The sequence below is a fragment of the Pelobates fuscus genome, chromosome 5, assembly GCF_036172605.1.
Source record: "Pelobates fuscus isolate aPelFus1 chromosome 5, aPelFus1.pri, whole genome shotgun sequence".
NCBI classification, from domain to species: Eukaryota; Metazoa; Chordata; class Amphibia; order Anura; family Pelobatidae; genus Pelobates; species Pelobates fuscus.
In genome coordinates this window covers 225,223,014-225,241,862 of record NC_086321.1, presented here as the reverse complement: position 1 = coordinate 225,241,862, position 18,849 = coordinate 225,223,014, and the positions used below count along the sequence as shown (strand labels likewise).

The 18,849-nt window shown below is 42.7% G+C and overlaps 1 protein-coding gene across 4 annotated transcripts in view; it reads right to left on the bottom strand.

The window, feature by feature from the left end:
- KANK1 (KN motif and ankyrin repeat domains 1) overlaps nt 1-18,849 on the bottom strand; it is a 148,075-nt gene that overhangs the window by 70,164 nt on the left and 59,062 nt on the right. For all 4 annotated transcript variants that reach the window (XM_063455077.1, XM_063455079.1, XM_063455078.1 and 1 more), the window contains exon 2: nt 9,296-9,376. In XM_063455077.1, coding sequence (XP_063311147.1) covers nt 9,296-9,320 — 25 coding nt within the window. In that variant the 5' untranslated portion in view covers nt 9,321-9,376. The remainder of the gene's footprint in view (nt 1-9,295; nt 9,377-18,849) is intronic.

Genomic DNA, 18,849 nt, shown 5'->3' with positions numbered 1-18,849 from the left:
CGATTATTGGTCTGGTCGATATTATCGGCCGGCATTCAGCATTTTCGGCAATACCGATATTGCCGATAAGGCAGACCAGGACTGCCGGGCCCATGAAAAGCCTGGCGATCCTGGAGGGCCCGCAGCAAGCTCTTATCTTCCCAGAAGCTCCTCTGTCTAAATCTCGCGAGTACCGGGGCTGTGAGAATGTTGCCATGGGTTACCATGGCAAAGCTCCCCGCAGCACGCTGGCTGCGGGCTTTAGACAGGGGAGCTGAAGAGAAGGTAAGTAAGAGTGTGCAGGGCCCCCAATGCACAGTCCATGCCACCAGACCACCAGGGAATGCCATATCCCCCTTCCCTGGCCAAGTAAGAAGCAGGGAGGGGGGACTAAAAAAAATATTTTGTTACAGTTAAAAAAAAAATTTACAATAAAAATGCCCCTCTCCCCCCAATTTTACACACATTACAAATACATACCTACACAAACACACACACACTCTGCATTATATAAACACACTACACTCACTTTACGCACAGTATACAAACACTGCATTCGCTATAAACACAGTATACAAACACTGCATTGACTATACATACACTGCATTCACTATACACACACCACACAAACTCTGCATTCATTATATACACACTACACAAACACACACATTGCATCCATTACATCCACTAATTAAATACTCTCACTGCATCCACTACATACACATATATTCTTGAAAACATAAAAAAAATCTGACTGGCATGTATATTTTGTGCATTTACCTTAATAAAAATAAAAATAAAAAAAAGATTTGCAAAAACAAATAATAAACATGTTCAGTTAACAGTAGATTTGTGTAGAAATAGTTTATTTTTCAAAATGGTAAATGCACAGAATATCGGTAAGTTATCGGCTATGAAAGTTCACAGATTATGGGTATCGGCTGTAAAAAAAACAATACCGGTCGATCCCTAATATGAAACACATCAATCACAGAAACACCTAACTTGTTAAAAGTGGTAGATTGACTATGCAGCTTATATTAGTCAAGTGGCTTTGTGAGTCGACAAATAATTATATGTTTTATAGTTTTACATGTTCCACCATCCCATGTTTCAGTTTCTAAGTCAATTCATGCCGCGTAAAATAAAAGAGAAAAAATCTCAGTATGTTTGATTTTGCGTGTGATCTTTAGTACCAGACAGATGTTAATTCCAAAAAATGGAGAATTGTGATACATGAAAAACATAACTTAGTTAAAGATTAAAAAATAATTCCCCTACTTATCCAAATGATTGCCAGACATTAATTTTGATTTAAATTGAACAAATTCATCAATATTCACGGTTTAGTTAATAAAGTCCAAAGTATCCTGTCTTCTTGTTTGGAAACACTCAGAGCAGAGCACAGGTGTGTTTTTTTTTTGGGGTGTTTTTTTTTTTTTAAGTACTTCTTTGCTACATGTGACATTATTAATATTTACTACAAACTTAATAAAGTGACATTTTCCAAGCGCATGACAAACTCTGCAACACTTTACAGGCTGAAGCTAAACGTCTTTGTGTTCATTTATAAAGTAACAATAGCACATCACTCTACTGCAATCAAGAGTCTAGAAACACGGGACAAAACAGAGAAAAACATTAAGGATTATGTAAAAATCTGCATACCTATATTGTCTCTCTCTGTTTGCCAGAAAATCAGCCTAGCATTTTGTTAATGCATCAATAATGTTTTTGCAGACCAGAGACACTCAAGTTGACATGTAGACTGATGGAGTTAAAATAGGTACCATTTATGATAAAGCTAATAAATAGTTTACATTAACTGAAAACATAAAAATTAGATAGTTAACAAGGCTGATTCACCACCCATACAAATATAACATACACACATTCTTGTACAAATACTCACAATGGATTTATTCACTTAGCACTAAATTGCAGCAAACTGAAAAATAATTAGCAAAATTTAAACAACATAGGATTTGGAAAAATTCCACAACTTAGCTGTTGCCACACCTTAGCCTAAATTTCACTTGAAAGTAATTTAAATTCAATGTCGGCTATTAAATACTACAATGTTTGAGCGTCATATATTAGCATATCTGCATTTTTTTTTTCTTTAGAACTACTAACTTTTTAGTGTTTCCCATTTAAATCCCCGACCTATACATATTTACTTACAAAAATAACGAAACCAAAAATAACCACCACAAAAACAAGCAATCTTATGGCATGTACTTACATGGAAAATTACTGAATATTTAGAACGACATCAGTTAAAATGGTAAACGTATAAAGCAGTATCAATGCAGATTCTTCACAGAATATAAGGCAGTGCATATGAAAATAGTAATCATCGTCAAATCCTGATCGGGCACAGATTCCTGGTCTGAAGAGGAGTACATTAAAAAAACAAACTTGACTGTCTCCTTCCTGCTGAGCAAAGACGAAAACACTCTCTCAAAGCATTCTAAATATTTCTAAGCTTAGCCTCCCTGAGCAGACTGGAGCCATCCTATTTTGAAGTGTGTTGCACAAGACTAGCTTACGACTCTAAAATAAATGCTATTTACAACTTTAAATCTTTTTTCTCCTCTCTTACTGAAAGTCTTGAAACTCCTAATAAATACGCAGGACCAGGTTTTCTAGGAGATGAGGAAATGAGTTCCTCTCCTTAGTATTCGGTGAAGTAAGAAAGCCTGTTTGGGATTTGCAGCAATAACATGGTTGAAGAAAGATGCTACATGTTAAAACACAGGCCTTGAAGGCTTCTGAGAAAGACAAGTCCTGACACTCACTGGATGGTGCTGAACCTGTGCTCTAACCACAGTTATTAATTATTACTTCTTTGTACAGATATGGGCTTTGTTGGAGGGGATTAACACACACATAGCTGGCTACCCTTGGGGTTTGACCCAGTCTCAGAGCACAAGGGCAGATTGTCAGAATTAAATAGTGAATGGATTCAATCACTCTAAGCCGATAACACAACAGAATAATGGTAGTATATAGGGAGTGGTAAAACTAGACTAGAGACCCTCTCTCTCTCTCCCCCCCCCCCCCCCCCTCCCCTTCTTCACATTTCAGTGGAAGAGTAAGGAGTAGGTTTAAGAACCAAACATGACCCAGACAGTACCTGGAAAACCTAATTCTGTTACATCCCCCTCCCCATGTGTATACTCTGGCTCAGCGTATGTAGAGGGACAGTAAGCAAGGGTACCACGTTTACATGTACAAAACACTTATACAATTTTTTTTTAAAAAGTGCACTAAATAATGTTACTACAGAGCAAATATGGAAACATGATGCGAGTTCAGCACAATATGCTCTGTGCACATGGTATATACAGTATATATAGGGAGGGGCTGCTGATATAGAATGCAGTGCCATCTAGTGATTTAAAAAGTTATTGCACAACATACAGCCCTCAATTACAGGTTCTACCACTAAGGGACACACTAAGTGCCCTGGCGATCTCGAAGTATAAGCAGCCAAACCATTTGCCAATGGTTTGACAACTTACCTGAGGTCTTCTGGGGGATCACTTCCTCCATTGAAAGCCAGGGCTTCTTCATTCAATGCACAGAGTGTCTGGTGCTCAAGGAGGTGGTAACCAATGCTGGTGGACCCCAGGTAAGTTCAAACCATTGGCAAACAGTTTGACTACTTACCCTGAGAGGACACAAGGCCACTCTTGGCCTCATAACTACTACTGAAAGAAAGGCCTTGTTGTATGGGACAACTGTGAAACCAGTTTCACACAAACAGGAATGAGGCCCAAAGATTCTTTGTATAACCTCTACAGTGAGCTGTAGTACTTACGGTGCTTTGAGTAATCATTTGCAGGAACACTATAGGTTCAGGAACACAAACATGTATTCCTGACCCTATAGTGTTAAATTCACTATCTAGCCCCCCTAACGCCCTCTATGCTGGCCCTTTATAAATAACACTAATAGGATGAATTATGAGTTTACCACTGTGGGAACTGAAAACATCTCTAGCGGACTGAATATCACAGTTGGAAATATTCTTCAACTGGGCTAATTTAGGTAATATTTAATATTAGTTAGTTAAATATTAATATTTAATTAATATTTAGTAAACTACTATTATGGTTTTATTTTTATAGACATTCCATGAAATGGTAAGACCTTCCCAACACAATGCATATCCCAAATACATGCACATTCAGCCTTCCACTGTTATCCCACCACCTAAACGTCAAAAGGGAGGAATATCTGGGCATAACATTCTCTGAGAAACAATGGCAGAGGACCTGCATTCTGAAACAACATTGCTCCATATTGACATGGTTGCAGGAAATGTAATTTAAATTACTATTGGATTAGTACTGTACTCCTTCCATATTCCAATGTATGTAACCTCCCATAGCGGACACTGCTGGAAGTGCCTCAGTTCTGGAGTTATGTATTTACAAACAATGTTCTCTTATTGTGCTTTCATGGCAATTAATCCATGCTCACCTGTCCACTAAACATGGCAAAAACATTGATCCCAATATAATGGAACAAACCGTTCCATCTACAGAAAGAGAATAGATGAATACTATAGAACAGACACGAGCAAATTAGAATCTCATGAACTTAGCTACTGGTAAAAGTAACGAACATATCGATAGATGGGCATCCTGGTAAAGAACTTGTAGCAAGGCAGAGGGAAACACACATGAAGCCCCTAAAGCCTAGACTGAGACATATATCCAGCCATAAATTGACCGTATTGGCCTTTATTATAGACTAATACTGCATATTTCATGGGAGACCTCAACATTGCCTCATTTGAGAAGTTCATCAGCTGCTGACAGACACACACACACTGACACACTCACTCACTCACATTCATTGATACTGCAATAATCACATATTTTGTCACACACATTAATGTGACCACCCAGCCTTCCTACCTTTGGGAGAGCTTGAGTGGTTCGGCATTCGCTGTGGTCCAACCTGCTCTGCTCCACAGAGCTCTGCTCCCGCTTGCCTCCACATATAGGCAGCCAACCACCTCTGGGGCTGAGTGGGCCAACAAATCCAAGGTGCCTGGACAAATTTCCTAGTCGCCATGGTGACCTGGCACCTGGGATTGGTTGAGCCCTGTTGTTCACGTGTCCCACTATGCATAAACACTAATAAAATTTCAAGTCGTTTAAAAAACAAACAAAAAACATTGCCCTGCATGATACATTTTTAGTAAGTTTTCTCAGTATGGCTACTGTTAAACGGAAATGTCTTAAATAGTAGGTTTGTGGTTACATTTGATGGAATGTAGTGGTAAACCTAAAAAAATCTCAAATGGCATAACCTCTTACGTTTCGATACAAAGCATACAATTTTCAGAACTCTAAATTAAGATATAAAATGCTTTATAATTTAAGCTTGGTAACTGCAATATGTGGGGAAGAAATGCTGCTGTCTGGAATTCACCGGCAAGCCTAGATAATGTAGTATGTTCATTCCTAAACCATAGATTGGGGAGCATATATACTCCTTCCTTGCTAACATATCTCATTACAACTAGACAACTCTACTCTTGGGAATCTCTCTCCCAGCATAAAAAGGCAAAGGTTTCCAAGATGTTCTCTGGTACTGTTAACGTGACAGCAGTAATTTTAATTTACAATTACCAACCATGTTTTCCAGAAGCCGTTCTAGATTTTGCAGGTAAAAGGCTGTTTGCTATTTACATTTACTTATTTTTAAATCCGACAAGTTTTTGCTCTAGTTCTCTTTTCCCTCCAGTGTGTTTTATTTTCACCTATGTTTACAAAACAACAATAAGTTAATTTTATCTTGGATCTTTATGGCTCTCTGGAACACCACAGTAGTGGGACCGCCGCTAAACTGTGAATTGACCGGGTTGTTCTGTGATGTGTGTTACTGTCTTAGCATCCCTTTCATGTCTTTTCCCTAGCTTAGTCATGTATTTCACTCTATGTGTTCGTCTGAGCTGCCTGTTCCCCATTCGGGAGTGCCGCCACGAAGGGACTCCATTCACTTCCCGAATGGGGATCACCCCGAAACCTCATTTAGAATATTGATACAGAACGTTCACACCTCATAATGAGGTGTCAAAACCACAAACCACAAGTGAAGCCTCGGCACTTGCCTCCCCTGGGTGGCAGCCCGTTCGTTAGATGAACGCCACCCAGTGGCAGCATTTGCAGATTGCTTCCCACCTCGTTCGGTTCCCGAATGTTTCGCACCAATCAATTAGAACGTTGGCAACTTGCAACATAGTGTGAAACCGCAAGGGAAGTAATTAATGAGTGCTCCTCTGGGTGTCTGCTGTTCATACAGACAAGCGCCGGCCAAGGGGAGCCTTCGCGTCCCAAAAAGAGACACCTCCCTTGCCGGGCTTCACACAGGGCCCCCTGAGAACTGTGGCTGTTCATGACGGTTACCGTTCTGGGGGTCCCTGAGATTGGTGGGGGCATCCTTTGGGGTGGAGGTCTGGCTGGCTCAAGATTGTCCCACACTGGGTGATGTCTCCTGTATAGAGGGAGTTGGATGGAGCTCTTATTGATAAAATTCCGGGTCAGCCCTCTATACAGGAGACATCACCCAGTGTGGGACAATCTTGATGTGAGCAAACGGGAACATATACCGTTGTGCTCACCACCGTTTCTAGTAAGCAGTAATTTGTTTGCACTGCTATTTAGTTGCATTTTATCTATCAGTTGTTTTTTCAACATTGTATACAATAAATTGTTACTTTTATATCAAGTACACATGTATATGAATCCATGCAGATCTGTACTATGATTTTTTTTTTTATCTTTCTTTTTTCTACATGCTTTATATGACTTTGAGCCATATCCAGCAGAGTATAAGTATAACCTTTTTTGTTTACTTTATATCGCTCCACTTCTTAACATTATACTTCACTATTCTATATTTGGTGAAGGGAACACCTTTGGAAGTGTGGTAGCTGTTTTGATAAATTACTCATAACTGTATGTTCAAATAGCTCTATTTTTCTTGCCCCTATAGAGCTTTAGTATATTTAGTGCTCCGGTAATAGTGATTTATTTTGTATAAAAAAAATATAGGCAAGCAAGTTGGAAATGATAGAAGGATTTAACTAATACGCAGGCATACAGCCTGAGCAATATTTTAATATATCTCCACACAAATGGAATAAAGAATTCTCAGAGGAATCTGGTAATTAGTGAGGGAAGACATCAACACTTAGGAATAAACAGGCACTACGTTATATTATGAATAGACATACTGTGTACAAAGAACTGCATTCAAACTTGGTCTTGTATCAAATGCACACAAGGTAGTGTGTTGAAGCAAACTGTATAAAATGGTGATAATAATGTATATTAAATTTTTTTAAAATATTTTTTGGGGTGAAAGTTTCAAACCCTTTTCAACTTCCAGGCTTGGTTGTCTTCTTGAAACACTAACAGAAAGTAATATACAGGCAGGCTTAACATTCCTTAGCTTCAGCTGCAGAACGACTCACTGTAGAGTGTTGATAGTTGAATGTTTGCGGAATTTCAAAATGAGCATATTTACACAACAGCAAGGGAAGACATTCAAGCACAAGGGTTTATCTGTTAAGCATTTTTTATTTGACTTTCCAGCATTAGAGATGGCCCAGCTTACTGGAAACGAATACCATGGTGTTTAAGGCAGTGTATAATCTACCTCTCTGTGTACACAAAAAAATAATAATATACAAAAAAGACAGAATTTACGATCTATTAACAGGGAAGTGATCCTTACCTGTTTAATAAGCTAGCGCCCAGACACTTTGCTAGTTTAAGCACGATAGGCAGATGTGTCGTACCTTCTACAACAACGTAGTTAAACTGGGGGTTGATATGAAAACTTAATTTTCTTAAAGAAATAGTGCTGAATGAGAACTATGATATTTATCAAGGTACAAGCAGGAAACAGAGGTCTGACTTTTTCATTAATTGATTCAAGGACGTTACAAAATACCTAAGCAAGTCATCACAAATGCCACTTTGCACTAAATGTCAAACTGCTTATTCGTCAGTGAATTGCCACAAATCAAAGCTGTTGAAAATAAATGGGCTAAATATAGATGAATACTGGGTGAGGTATGCAAACAGGGGAGTCTGTTTGGGAACGGTTAGTTTGTTAGATAGAGGTGTAAATGAAGTCATACAAGCAATTGTAAAACATTATCAAATATTAGAGTATATTCTGTATTCACAACAGAAAAACTAAATAATGTACTGCAAGTGTGCCAACTGCTCCAAGACAAGCAGCACATACCTAATATACATAAAAGTACAAATTCAAAAAGTTCTGCTGTGCATCATCTACGTATCTCAAGTAAGAAATTGGGAAAAGTCCACCTTTGGCACACTAATTCAGAAAAATCCTATTTCTACAATTCTCACTAAATTCCCAGCTTGACATGCACATGAGAACAGACATGCAACTATAGCATTACTTTGTAACTGGCTACATGCAGACAGAAATAGTTCAACTCCTAGACCAGAACCAGCACCACACAGACAAGAAAAAAGCAAACTCTATGAGTGGTTTCTAGTCCTTTTGAAAAAGTTGTTTTTCAAGCAGTGGTCGATTGCATAGTGCCAGTAAAACATGGTGTCTGCCTTTGCATATTTGAGGAATTCTTGGAGAATTGTGGAAATGTGACTTCTTTAAAATACTGTGCCCAAGGAGGACTTTTACATAGTTCCTACATGGGATACATTTTCACAGTGGGAAGTTTGATCTCACCAGAATTTGTTTTAGTACTCCGCTGTAAGAGCAAAAAATTCTTACGATTTGTCCACTCTATGGAGTGTGAGGACATCAGCAGAAATAGGCTTTTGTCAAAGACACGCTCCATGCAATATAACCCTAGAAGCAAGCTATAGTGGTTATTGTGACAGGAATGCCTTGGCACCCCCATTGTAACTAGTCAAACTGTTCTTACCTGCGGTCTGATGGTTGCCACTCCCTGCTTCCACTACTTCTACCAAAGAGCAAGAAGCGCTCTGTCTGAACTGCGTCTGGAGGTGCATGGTGTAGAGCGGTCAGTTGACACTCTCAGCCAATGAGCTAATCTTCTGAAGAGCCAATGGAAGTTGCTGAAGAGGAGCTTCTTGCTCTCTAGTAGAAGTAGTAGGTTTGACTAGTTACAATGGGGGGTGGAATGAGAATGGGAGAGGAAATACATAAAATGGAGCCTTAATAGACTAAAAAGGAAATTCAAAGAAATAGTCTGGAGAAGAAAATAGAAGAAATAGATGACACACTATTTTCAATCATAATCAGGGGGAAAAAAACAAAACCTTACCACAAACATTTTCTGAATGCTGCATCTTTGGATTGGCTGATGACAGGTCAGTTACTCATGAAGTCCAACGTTACAGTCAACCTTCAACACAGGGAAAAAAATATATATATATATAAACCATTAATGGACATACAGAATCCAATGCTTGAGTTTCCTAAACCAAAACAAGAATGGGGCCATTATTATTATTATTATTTTATTATTTATATAGCGCCAACAAATTCCGTAGCGCTGTACAATGGGTGGACTAACAGACACATAATATTAAACCATATTAAAATGGAAAGTGGAGAGGTTAAGGTGCAAAAACATGGAAACAAGCGTCAATGGTGAGAATAGTAGTCTTACATGCCACGTCACAAGGGTATTTAACCCCTTAAGGACACATGACGTGTGTGACACGTCATGATTCCCTTTTATTCCAGAAGTTTGGTCCTTAAGGGGTTAAGACCATTAGCCAACCACAATCTCAGCAACATTGTTACATAAGCACATAAGGCAGGCTGCAGGCCGGTTTTACACTATGGCACTTAGTATATAAAAACATTAAAGTAATGGTATGATGAAATGTATCTTTTCGCTTCTTTAAGCCAATTAATTCTTCAATTGTGATTGTGCATACAAGCACCAGCCCCATCAGCAATGCCATGTAAAGTTTACTTACAATGAAGAAAGGGCCATTATTTAACATGTCAAACTAAAAGTCAAGGGCCATTATCTTCTCCAAACATAACCATTGAGTGATCCCAGACTGCAGTCCATGTGAATAGAGAAAATGCTTGGCAAGCCCAGGAATGCTGCTCTGGAATGTCACTTGGTTGGAAGAATTTACATGGGATTTCCAGGGTCAATATAATGTATAAAAACAATGCTATACAAATAAGTGACACTCAGAGGTTGCACACAAATACATCTTTCAATGTAAAAAAAAAAAAAAGGGAAAAAAAAAAGTCCTCTATGAAGAGAAGTGCAAAAAAATATATAAATACAAGAAATAAAGTTACAATTAAAAAATCTTTATAATATTATAATGTCCTGTATCCAACACAAGAATGTACAAGACTGAACGGACAAAATAAATATGGTATATATAGGTATATATGAAATTATAAGGGTTTAAATAATAATAATAAAAAAGCTTCACAATTTCTCTACATTTTTCAAATCTGTTAGTGCGGCTTCTACAAATTTTGTTTACCACGAAATCTGATTAATCCACCAGCCCCTAAAGGTTAAAACAGAACTCCATTTAAGCAATTTTTATTGAGCACATAAAATGGACTGCTATACAGGGCCGGACTGGCCCACCGGGATACCGGGAAATTTCCCGGTGGGCCGCGGCACCTGGGGCTGGGCTGACGGCCCCATTCATTACTGGCCAGGCTCCTGTAATCCCGGCCGGCCCGAGCAGTGCGGCCGCACAGAGCCCTATGGGAGCAGCTCGCACATGGCCGGCCGGGATTGAAAAAAAAAAAAAAAAAAAAGAGGAAAAAATATATATATATATATTGCAGCGGGGGCGGAGCTTACCGGCAGGTGGGGGCGGAGCTAAGCGGCAGGCAGGGGCGGAGCTAAGCCCTGGTAATTTCAGCATGGGAAGCAGGAAGGAGTACCTGCTTCCCCAACAAGCAGTCTCCAGGAGCTCCAAGCAGGAGGTAAGAAACAGGTCAGTGTGTCTGTGTGTGTGTGACCTCTGTGTATGTGTGACTGCCTGTGAGTGTGCGTCTGACTGCCTGTGAGTGTGCGTCTGACTGCCTGTGAGTGTGCGTCTGACTGCCTGTGAGTGTGCGTCTGACTGCCTGTGAGTGTGCGTCTGACTGCCTGTGAGTGTGCGTCGGACTGCCTGTGAGTGTGCGTCTGACTGCCTGTGAGTGTGCGTCTGACTGCCTGTGAGTGTGCGTCTGACTGCCTGTGAGTGTGCGTCTGACTGCCTGTGAGTGTGCGTCTGACTGCCTGTGAGTGTGCGTGTGACTGCCTCTGAGTGTGTGTGACTGCCTCTGAGTGTGTGTGACTGCCTCTGAGTGTGTGACTGCCTCTGAGTGTGTGACTGTGTGTGTGTGTGACTGCCTCTGAGTGTGTGACTGTGTGTGTGTGTGACTGTCTGCCTGTGAGTGTGTGACTGTCTGCCTGTGAGTGTGTGACTGTCTGCCTGTGAGTGTGCGACTGTCTGCCTGTGAGTGTGCGACTGTCTGCCTGTGAGTGTGTGACTGTCTGCCTGTGAGTGTGTGACTGTCTGCCTGTGAGTGTGTGACTGTCTGCCTGTGAGTGTGCGACTGTCTGCCTGTGAGTGTGCGACTGTCTGCCTGTGAGTGTGCGACTGTCTGCCTGTGAGTGTGCGACTGTCTGCCTGTGAGTGTGTGACTGTCTGCCTGTGAGTGTGTGACTGTCTGCCTGTGAGTGTGTGACTGTCTGCCTGTGAGTGTGTGACTGACTGCCTGTGAGTGTGTGACTGACTGCCTGTGTGTGTGTGTGTGTGTGACTGACTGCCTGTGTGTGTGTGTGTGTGTGACTGACTGCCTGTGTGTGTGTGTGTGACTGACTGCCTGTGTGTGTGTGTGTGTGACTGTCTGCCTGTGAGTGTGTGACTGCCTGTGTGTGTGTGTGTGTGACTGACTGCCTGTGTGTGTGTGTGTGTGACTGACTGCCTGTGTGTGTGTGTGTGTGACTGACTGCCTGTGTGTGTGTGTGTGTGTGTGTGACTGACTGCCTGTGTGTGTGTGTGTGTGTGTGTGACTGACTGCCTGTGTGTGTGTGTGTGTGTGTGACTGACTGCCTGTGTGTGTGTGTGTGTGTGTGTGACTGACTGCCTGTGTGTGTGTGTGTGTGTGTGACTGACTGCCTGTGTGTGTGTGTGTGTGTGTGTGTGTGTGACTGACTGCCTCTGTGTGTGTGTGTGTGTGTGTGTGTGTGTGTGACTGACTGCCTGTGTGTGTGTGTGTGTGTGTGACTGACTGCCTCTGTGTGTGTGTGTGTGTGTGTGTGTGTGACTGACTGTGTGTGACTGCCTGTCTGCTTGTGTGTGACTGCCTGTCTGCTTGTGTGTGACTGCCTGTCTGCTTGTGTGTGACTGCCTGTCTGCTTGTGTGTGACTGCCTGTCTGCTTGTGTGTGACTGCCTGTCTGCTTGTGTGTGACTGCCTGTCTGCGTGTGTGTGACTGCCTGTCTGCGTGTGTGTGACTGCCTGTCTGCGTGTGTGTGACTGCCTGTCTGCGTGTGTGTGACTGCCTGTCTGCGTGTGTGTGACTGCCTGTCTGCGTGTGTGTGACTGCCTGTCTGCGTGTGTGTGACTGCCTGTCTGCGTGTGTGTGACTGCTTGTCTGCGTGTGTGTGACTGCCTGTCTGCGTGTGTGTGGCTGCCTGTCTGCGTGTGTGTGGCTGCCTGTCTGCGTGTGTGTGGCTGCCTGTCTGCGTGTGTGTGGCTGCCTGTCTGCGTGTGTGTGGCTGCCTGCCTGCGTGTGTGTGGCTGCCTGCCTGCGCGTGTGTGGCTGCCTGCCTGCGCGTGTGTGGCTGTCTGCCTGCGTGTGTGGCTGTCTGCCTGCGTGTGTGGCTGTCTGCCTGCGTGTGTGGCTGTCTGCCTGCGTGTGTGGCTGTCTGCCTGCGTGTGTGGCTGTCTGCCTGCGTGTGTGGCTGTCTGCCTGCGTGTGTGGCTGTCTGCCTGCGTGTGTGGCTGTCTGCCTGCGTGTGTGGCTGTCTGCCTGCGTGTGTGGCTGTCTGCCTGCGTGTGTGGCTGTCTGCCTGCGTGTGTGGCTGTCTGCCTGCGTGTGTGGCTGTCTGCCTGCGTGTGTGGCTGTCTGCCTGCGTGTGTGGCTGTCTGCCTGCGTGTGTGTGTGTGGATGCCTGCCTTTGTGTGTGTGAATGTCTGTCTGTGTGTGCATTTGCGAGTGAGTGAGCTTCAGTGTGTGTGCGCGCGCACATCTGCTAGTGAGTGAGCTTCTGTGTGTGTGTGCATCTGCTAGTGAGGGAGCTTCTGTGTGTGTGTGCCTGCTAGTGAGTTTGTGTTTGTGTGTGTGCCTGATAGTGAGTGAGCTTGTATGTGTGTAAGTGAGCTTGTCTGTAGGGAGCATGGGTGTGTCTGAGCCTGTCTGTACGGAGCATGTGTGTGCAGGGCCAGCCTTTGGGGTGTGCGAGCTGTGCGGCCGCACAGGGCGCTATGGCAACAGAGGCGCTGGGGCGGCCGACACAGCTTGCAGTCGATCACAAAGAGGCCAGAATCCGTTGCAGAATGAAGAGGTCTGTAGCGTGGAGGAGATGGAGCGTGGGGGCGCAACGTCCATGTGCTCCGCCTTCACAGGGAGCCGCGGCAGGATCCACTTGGTGCGTGTGAGGTTGGCAGCTGGAGCTCTTAAATCAGCGACGCGGCGGAGTGGGAAGCTCAATCCAGGGAGCAGCAGCCATTAAAGTGAGTCCTAGTTCTAATTGCTTTTTTTTAAAAACTAAATATATTGCCTTTTATTGAAGGGGTGCATGGTTGTTGGTGAAGAGGGTAGGAGATTGATTAAGGTGGCAGGGTCTGATAAAGGGGGGCAGGGGATTGATGATAGGGGGCAGGAATTGATGGAATGGGGGCAGGGAATTGGTTAAGGGGGCAGGGTCTGATGAATGGGGGCAGGGGATTGATGAAGGAGGGCAGGAGACTGATAAAGGGAGGGGAAGGTAAAGGGGGGGCATGGGATTGGCGAATGGGCTGGTAAGGGGGGAAGGGGATTGGTGAAGGAGGGCAGGGTCTGATGAAGGGGGGGCAGGGGTCTAGTGAAGGGGGCAGGGGACTGGTGAAGGGGGGCAGGGGACTGGTAAAGGAGGGCAGAGGACTGGTAAAGGAGGGCAGAGGACTGGTAAAGGAGGGCAGAGCATTGATGAGGGGTGCAGAGGATTGGTGAATGGGGGCAGGGGACTGGTAAGGGGGTCCAGGGGATTGATGAAGGGTGTCAAGGTCTGACGAAGGGGTGTAGAGGATTGATGAAGGGGGTCAGGGCATTGATGAAGGGATAGCCAGGTGTTTTGGTGACAAGATTGGCTCGCAATCACGTAAGGTCGGCCCTGTGTGTGTGTGCAGTGAGTTTGTCTGTAGTAAGCATGTGTGTGTCAGTGAGCTTGTCTGTAGAGAGCATGTGTGTGTCAGTGAGCTTGTCTGTAGTGAATCTGTGTGTTAGTGGGCTATTCTGTAAGGAGCATGTGTGTGTCAATGGACTTGTCTGTAGAGAGAGTGTGTGCGCATCAGTGAGCTTGTCTGTAGTAAGCTTGTGTGTATATCAGAGTTGGTCTGTACTAAATTTGTGTGTGTACCAGTAACCTTATCTGTGTGTCATTGAGATTGTCTGTCAATGAGCCTATTTGTGTGCATCAGTAAGATTGTCTGAATGGGAGTATGCTTTACTGTATGATTTAATTACTAATATTTTGAATTAGAAAAATAAATATACCAATAATATATATATAGACAGAGAGAGAGAGAGAGAGAGACAGTCCAGGATTTAAGGATTACTCTGTTGTATCTAAAGTGTTTTTCTTTTTTATAAAAAAAAAAATGCTTTCCTATGAGACTGGCTGAATGCGCGCGGGGCTCCTGCTGTTCAGTTGCATTAGTGCCACGTGGTAGGACACAACGTTACTTCACATATGATTTCTCAACTCACATTGGACAAAAAAAAAATAAAAAAATTAAACAATTATAAGGCTTCTACGTTCATGCGGGGTTACCATTACACATCCCTGGTCTAAAATGTAAGAATTAAAGTGAAACATTCAAATATGCAGGAAAACGAATCCACGCACTGGACAGCCATGGGATATATTGTAAATGTAACATTCTACGAACACAAACCTATTGGGCAAGCACACTATTACTATACATCTGTTCTAAAGATGCAGTGGGAGTTTTCATTGTAATGTTCGATGTTTGCAACACCCCTTCTCCCAGTAGAAAAAAAAAATAAACATTTTGTTCAAAGAAGAAAACCCCTCTACAATACCTTACTGTCCTTTAGCACTGTAAGTAACAAAATAAAAGTGAAGAACAAACACTACAAACATTGGTTGGTAGCTCTGCATTCTTCTAAAAGGTCAGCAGTAAACTAAAAGGCAGGATCTGAATGCCCGGTCTGACACTTTGCATTGTCAGCCTTTGTTTCACAGTGACACTAAATGGAATCATTTAGAAAGGGTAATATAATTGTGTATGCACGGTTACAGGGAAACTTGGAACACAACAATATTTATTTCTACGGAATACAGACACGAAGAAAAAGGACAGGTGTACAGATAGGAATGTAAATGTTTTGGGCTTGGAAACATCACAAGCTATTGGTATGCAGTCTGAGCAGATGGGGTTTTATAAGCCAGGTGTCTGAGTAGAAGTCCAGGACAGCCTGCAGTAAACCAGCCGTTTCAGGGAAGAAACTCACACTGTACCCAGCCAAAGGGTGGAATACTATAACTCTGCTAAAACCCAGCCCCCTAAAATGCCGAATGCATGACCAGCTAAACATTTCAGATCATCTTCGACCAAATAGGCAAGGATGATGTGAATTGCAGTTCAATAAGTGCTGTAGGAATGTAAATTAGCAAGCTCAGGTATAGGTAAGGTGGGTGGAAACAAAAAAGCCCCAAAAAACTGAATAAGGGCAAAATGCATAGTTCCGACTTGCCAACCTGCCACGTGGACACACAGAGGAACTATGTACATTGGATACACATGCTGCCATGGCTCAAGTGGCCCTGAATTCTGATGAATGTGAACAAAGTCCATCTGGCTCACTTAGGAAAAAAACAATTAATACACAAAGCCAGCAGAGCAAGTGAATGCAGGGATATAAACGTGTCTCATCGTATTCTAGGCAGAGAGCCAGGATATTGCGAAACCTGCTCCATGTAAGCAATGACACTTTGCTACAGTATCACCTGCGTTCCCTTTGCAATAAAGCAGTATGGCTGTGTTTTGACTGTTTATCAAAAGGACCAATAGTATATGTGTTAATAATACTTAACTGCCTAATGACATGTTGATAAAATATAGATCAGTATACAAGAATTTAAATAAATAAATGGGAAGTTGTTACACTTTACGAATACTTAGCTTGATGTTACAATTTTCATAATATGACAGCAGCATCACACTCACAGGTTTAATCAGTGTAATAATGGCACACGGCTTATGCCAGAGGTGCAACTTGTCCCTAACACAAAAAAAGTCATATCTCTGGATGTGTAGCGTTTCAAGCTGAAATGCGGCACATCCAGACTCCTGCCACCATAAGCACTTCAAAGAATGTTAGTGGTTATGGTGGTTGGCGTAACACTTTCATTTGTCACAAATTTGCAATGTGCGGAGCTTAAGCAAGGTTCTGTTTGACTTGCTAATTAAATTTACCCACAATCCATCAGGAAACTGAATTCCACAGAAGGGTAAACCGATATCATGGAGAGAGGGGAACAGAATTGATATTGAGATCTGGCAGAAGGAGGAAAAGATAAATACATAGAGAGTCAAGGAGAGCAAGGAGGGTAGCATAATCATGAAATTGGGCACAAGGAAAGTAAAATGTATCAAAACAAACATGACAATGCCACTTTAACAATCTGTCTGGGAACATTCAATTAATTTTAGTGTATTTATGCATATGTGCCAAGTAAAAGGGAAACTATAGTGCCAGGAAAACACTAGTTTTCCTGGCACTATAGCTTCCCCTTCTGTCAAGGCCCACCCCCCGTGGTGCAGGTGCAGTAGGGGGTTAATAACCCCTTCTGTCACTTACCTGGGTCCAGCACCCATGTCCCTCCGCACTGGCTCAGCTCCGCCCACGCTCATATTAGGATTTCCAATGGGGATTCCAGCGATGCTGGAAGTCCTCATGCGTAGTGTGAGGATGTCCAGAGTCATTTTAACGACCAAAAGTCGTCTAAGCACCCAGAAGCCCATCTAGTGGCTGTCTGGTAGACTGCCACTAGAGGAGGAGTTAACCCTAGCAGGTCATTATTGCAGTTTATAAAAACTGCAATAATTACATGCTCCAGGTTAAGGGTTATGGGAGTTGGCACCCAGACCATTTTAATGGGCTGAAGTGGTCTGGGTGCCTACAGTGTGCATTTAAATGCACTGTGTCTATGTGTACCTAAATGCCCTCCCCCCTAATTAAAAAAACAACAACAAAAAACAAACACTTTTTACACGTAATAGTATACACTGAACACATGTAGGTACTAATACATACAAATTATAAATAGACATCCTAATACACAAACATACAAAACACCCCTAATCAGCCACTGACTCTTGCTTAAAAATGAATCGGTCACAAAGCTACCAACTACAGACACTCACAGAGTCATTGTGATGGAGCATGCACTAACAACCAGTGCAGAACTTGAGAAACTTCCCCCCCAAAAAGATCTTTATCACACATATGCCCTCTGTGTTACTACCCTCCATGCAGCCAAGCCCTCTATCTCCCATCCCATGGGACGCTTAGCTTGATCGGGATAGACATAACTACACCAGCAAGAGATACATGCTGACCCTCTGGAACTCCCCCTCGGCTAGAGATCACAATGGCTACCCGGTACTTTTTTTCACCAGATGCCACTCCTGCTTAAGGGGACCTAGGAGAACATTAATTGGAGGGAAGATAGAAGAGGTAGAGCTCTAATGAAAAACATTAGGAGGACATTAAGCATCAACATTAAAGTTAGGGTGAGCCTCCTTCCACTGAATAGGAGAGACTTTTTTTCTCATGGATTGGCACCTGCCCAGCGGCAGCCCTAAACTCTACGTCAGATCGGAGGTTAGCCACGGCCTGCTAAAACTTTACACAAGGAATACTCAAGCTTTATATCTTTAGCACTTTTTGGACATCTATGCGACATAACTCGTCGTAGGTGCATTTGGGGAGACATGGTTTTGGGGGGTTACAACTGTATGGTGCAATGTTGCCTGGGAGTTAATAAAATAAAATCCTCTCCTAGTTAACAGAGTTATTCCCCAGACACAGAGGAGTGAGGAAAGGGACCCATTGTTGTCGCGATTGTGCCTATAAATATGTGACCTTGTCTCAATGAAGTGTTGTTGTTTACGTCTTCACCAAGTGTCGACTGGTGTCTGGGGGAAGGTTATAAAAAAATGTGACGACTCTTTTCCAGTGATAGGGAAAAGAGGTACTCAGTATAACTATGGGAGCTCCACCACAGTCATACATTACTATGGAGACTAATAATATCTATTTTCTCAGCTCACGGCTAACAAGTACTCAACCCTGTAGTATTCTCTGCATATGCTGCAATACAAAGGGGCATGAATAGTAAACTGTCAGAATATGGGCCAAGGAACTGACAATCTGTCCTATATCTCCTGTTTGTTCTTTAATTTCCCTTAAACAAGTTATTTCCTACACTTAACAAGCACCTCTGACAAGAGTATTGGGACAAACATGCCCGTTTGTTTAGTTTTACAACAAATATAGTACATTCCTTACATATGCGAGCAAATAAATAAAGTTAGATATACTAGTACTAGCTGCAACATACAGGGTAACTGATCAGAAAGCCTGAAGAGTAGTGTATTC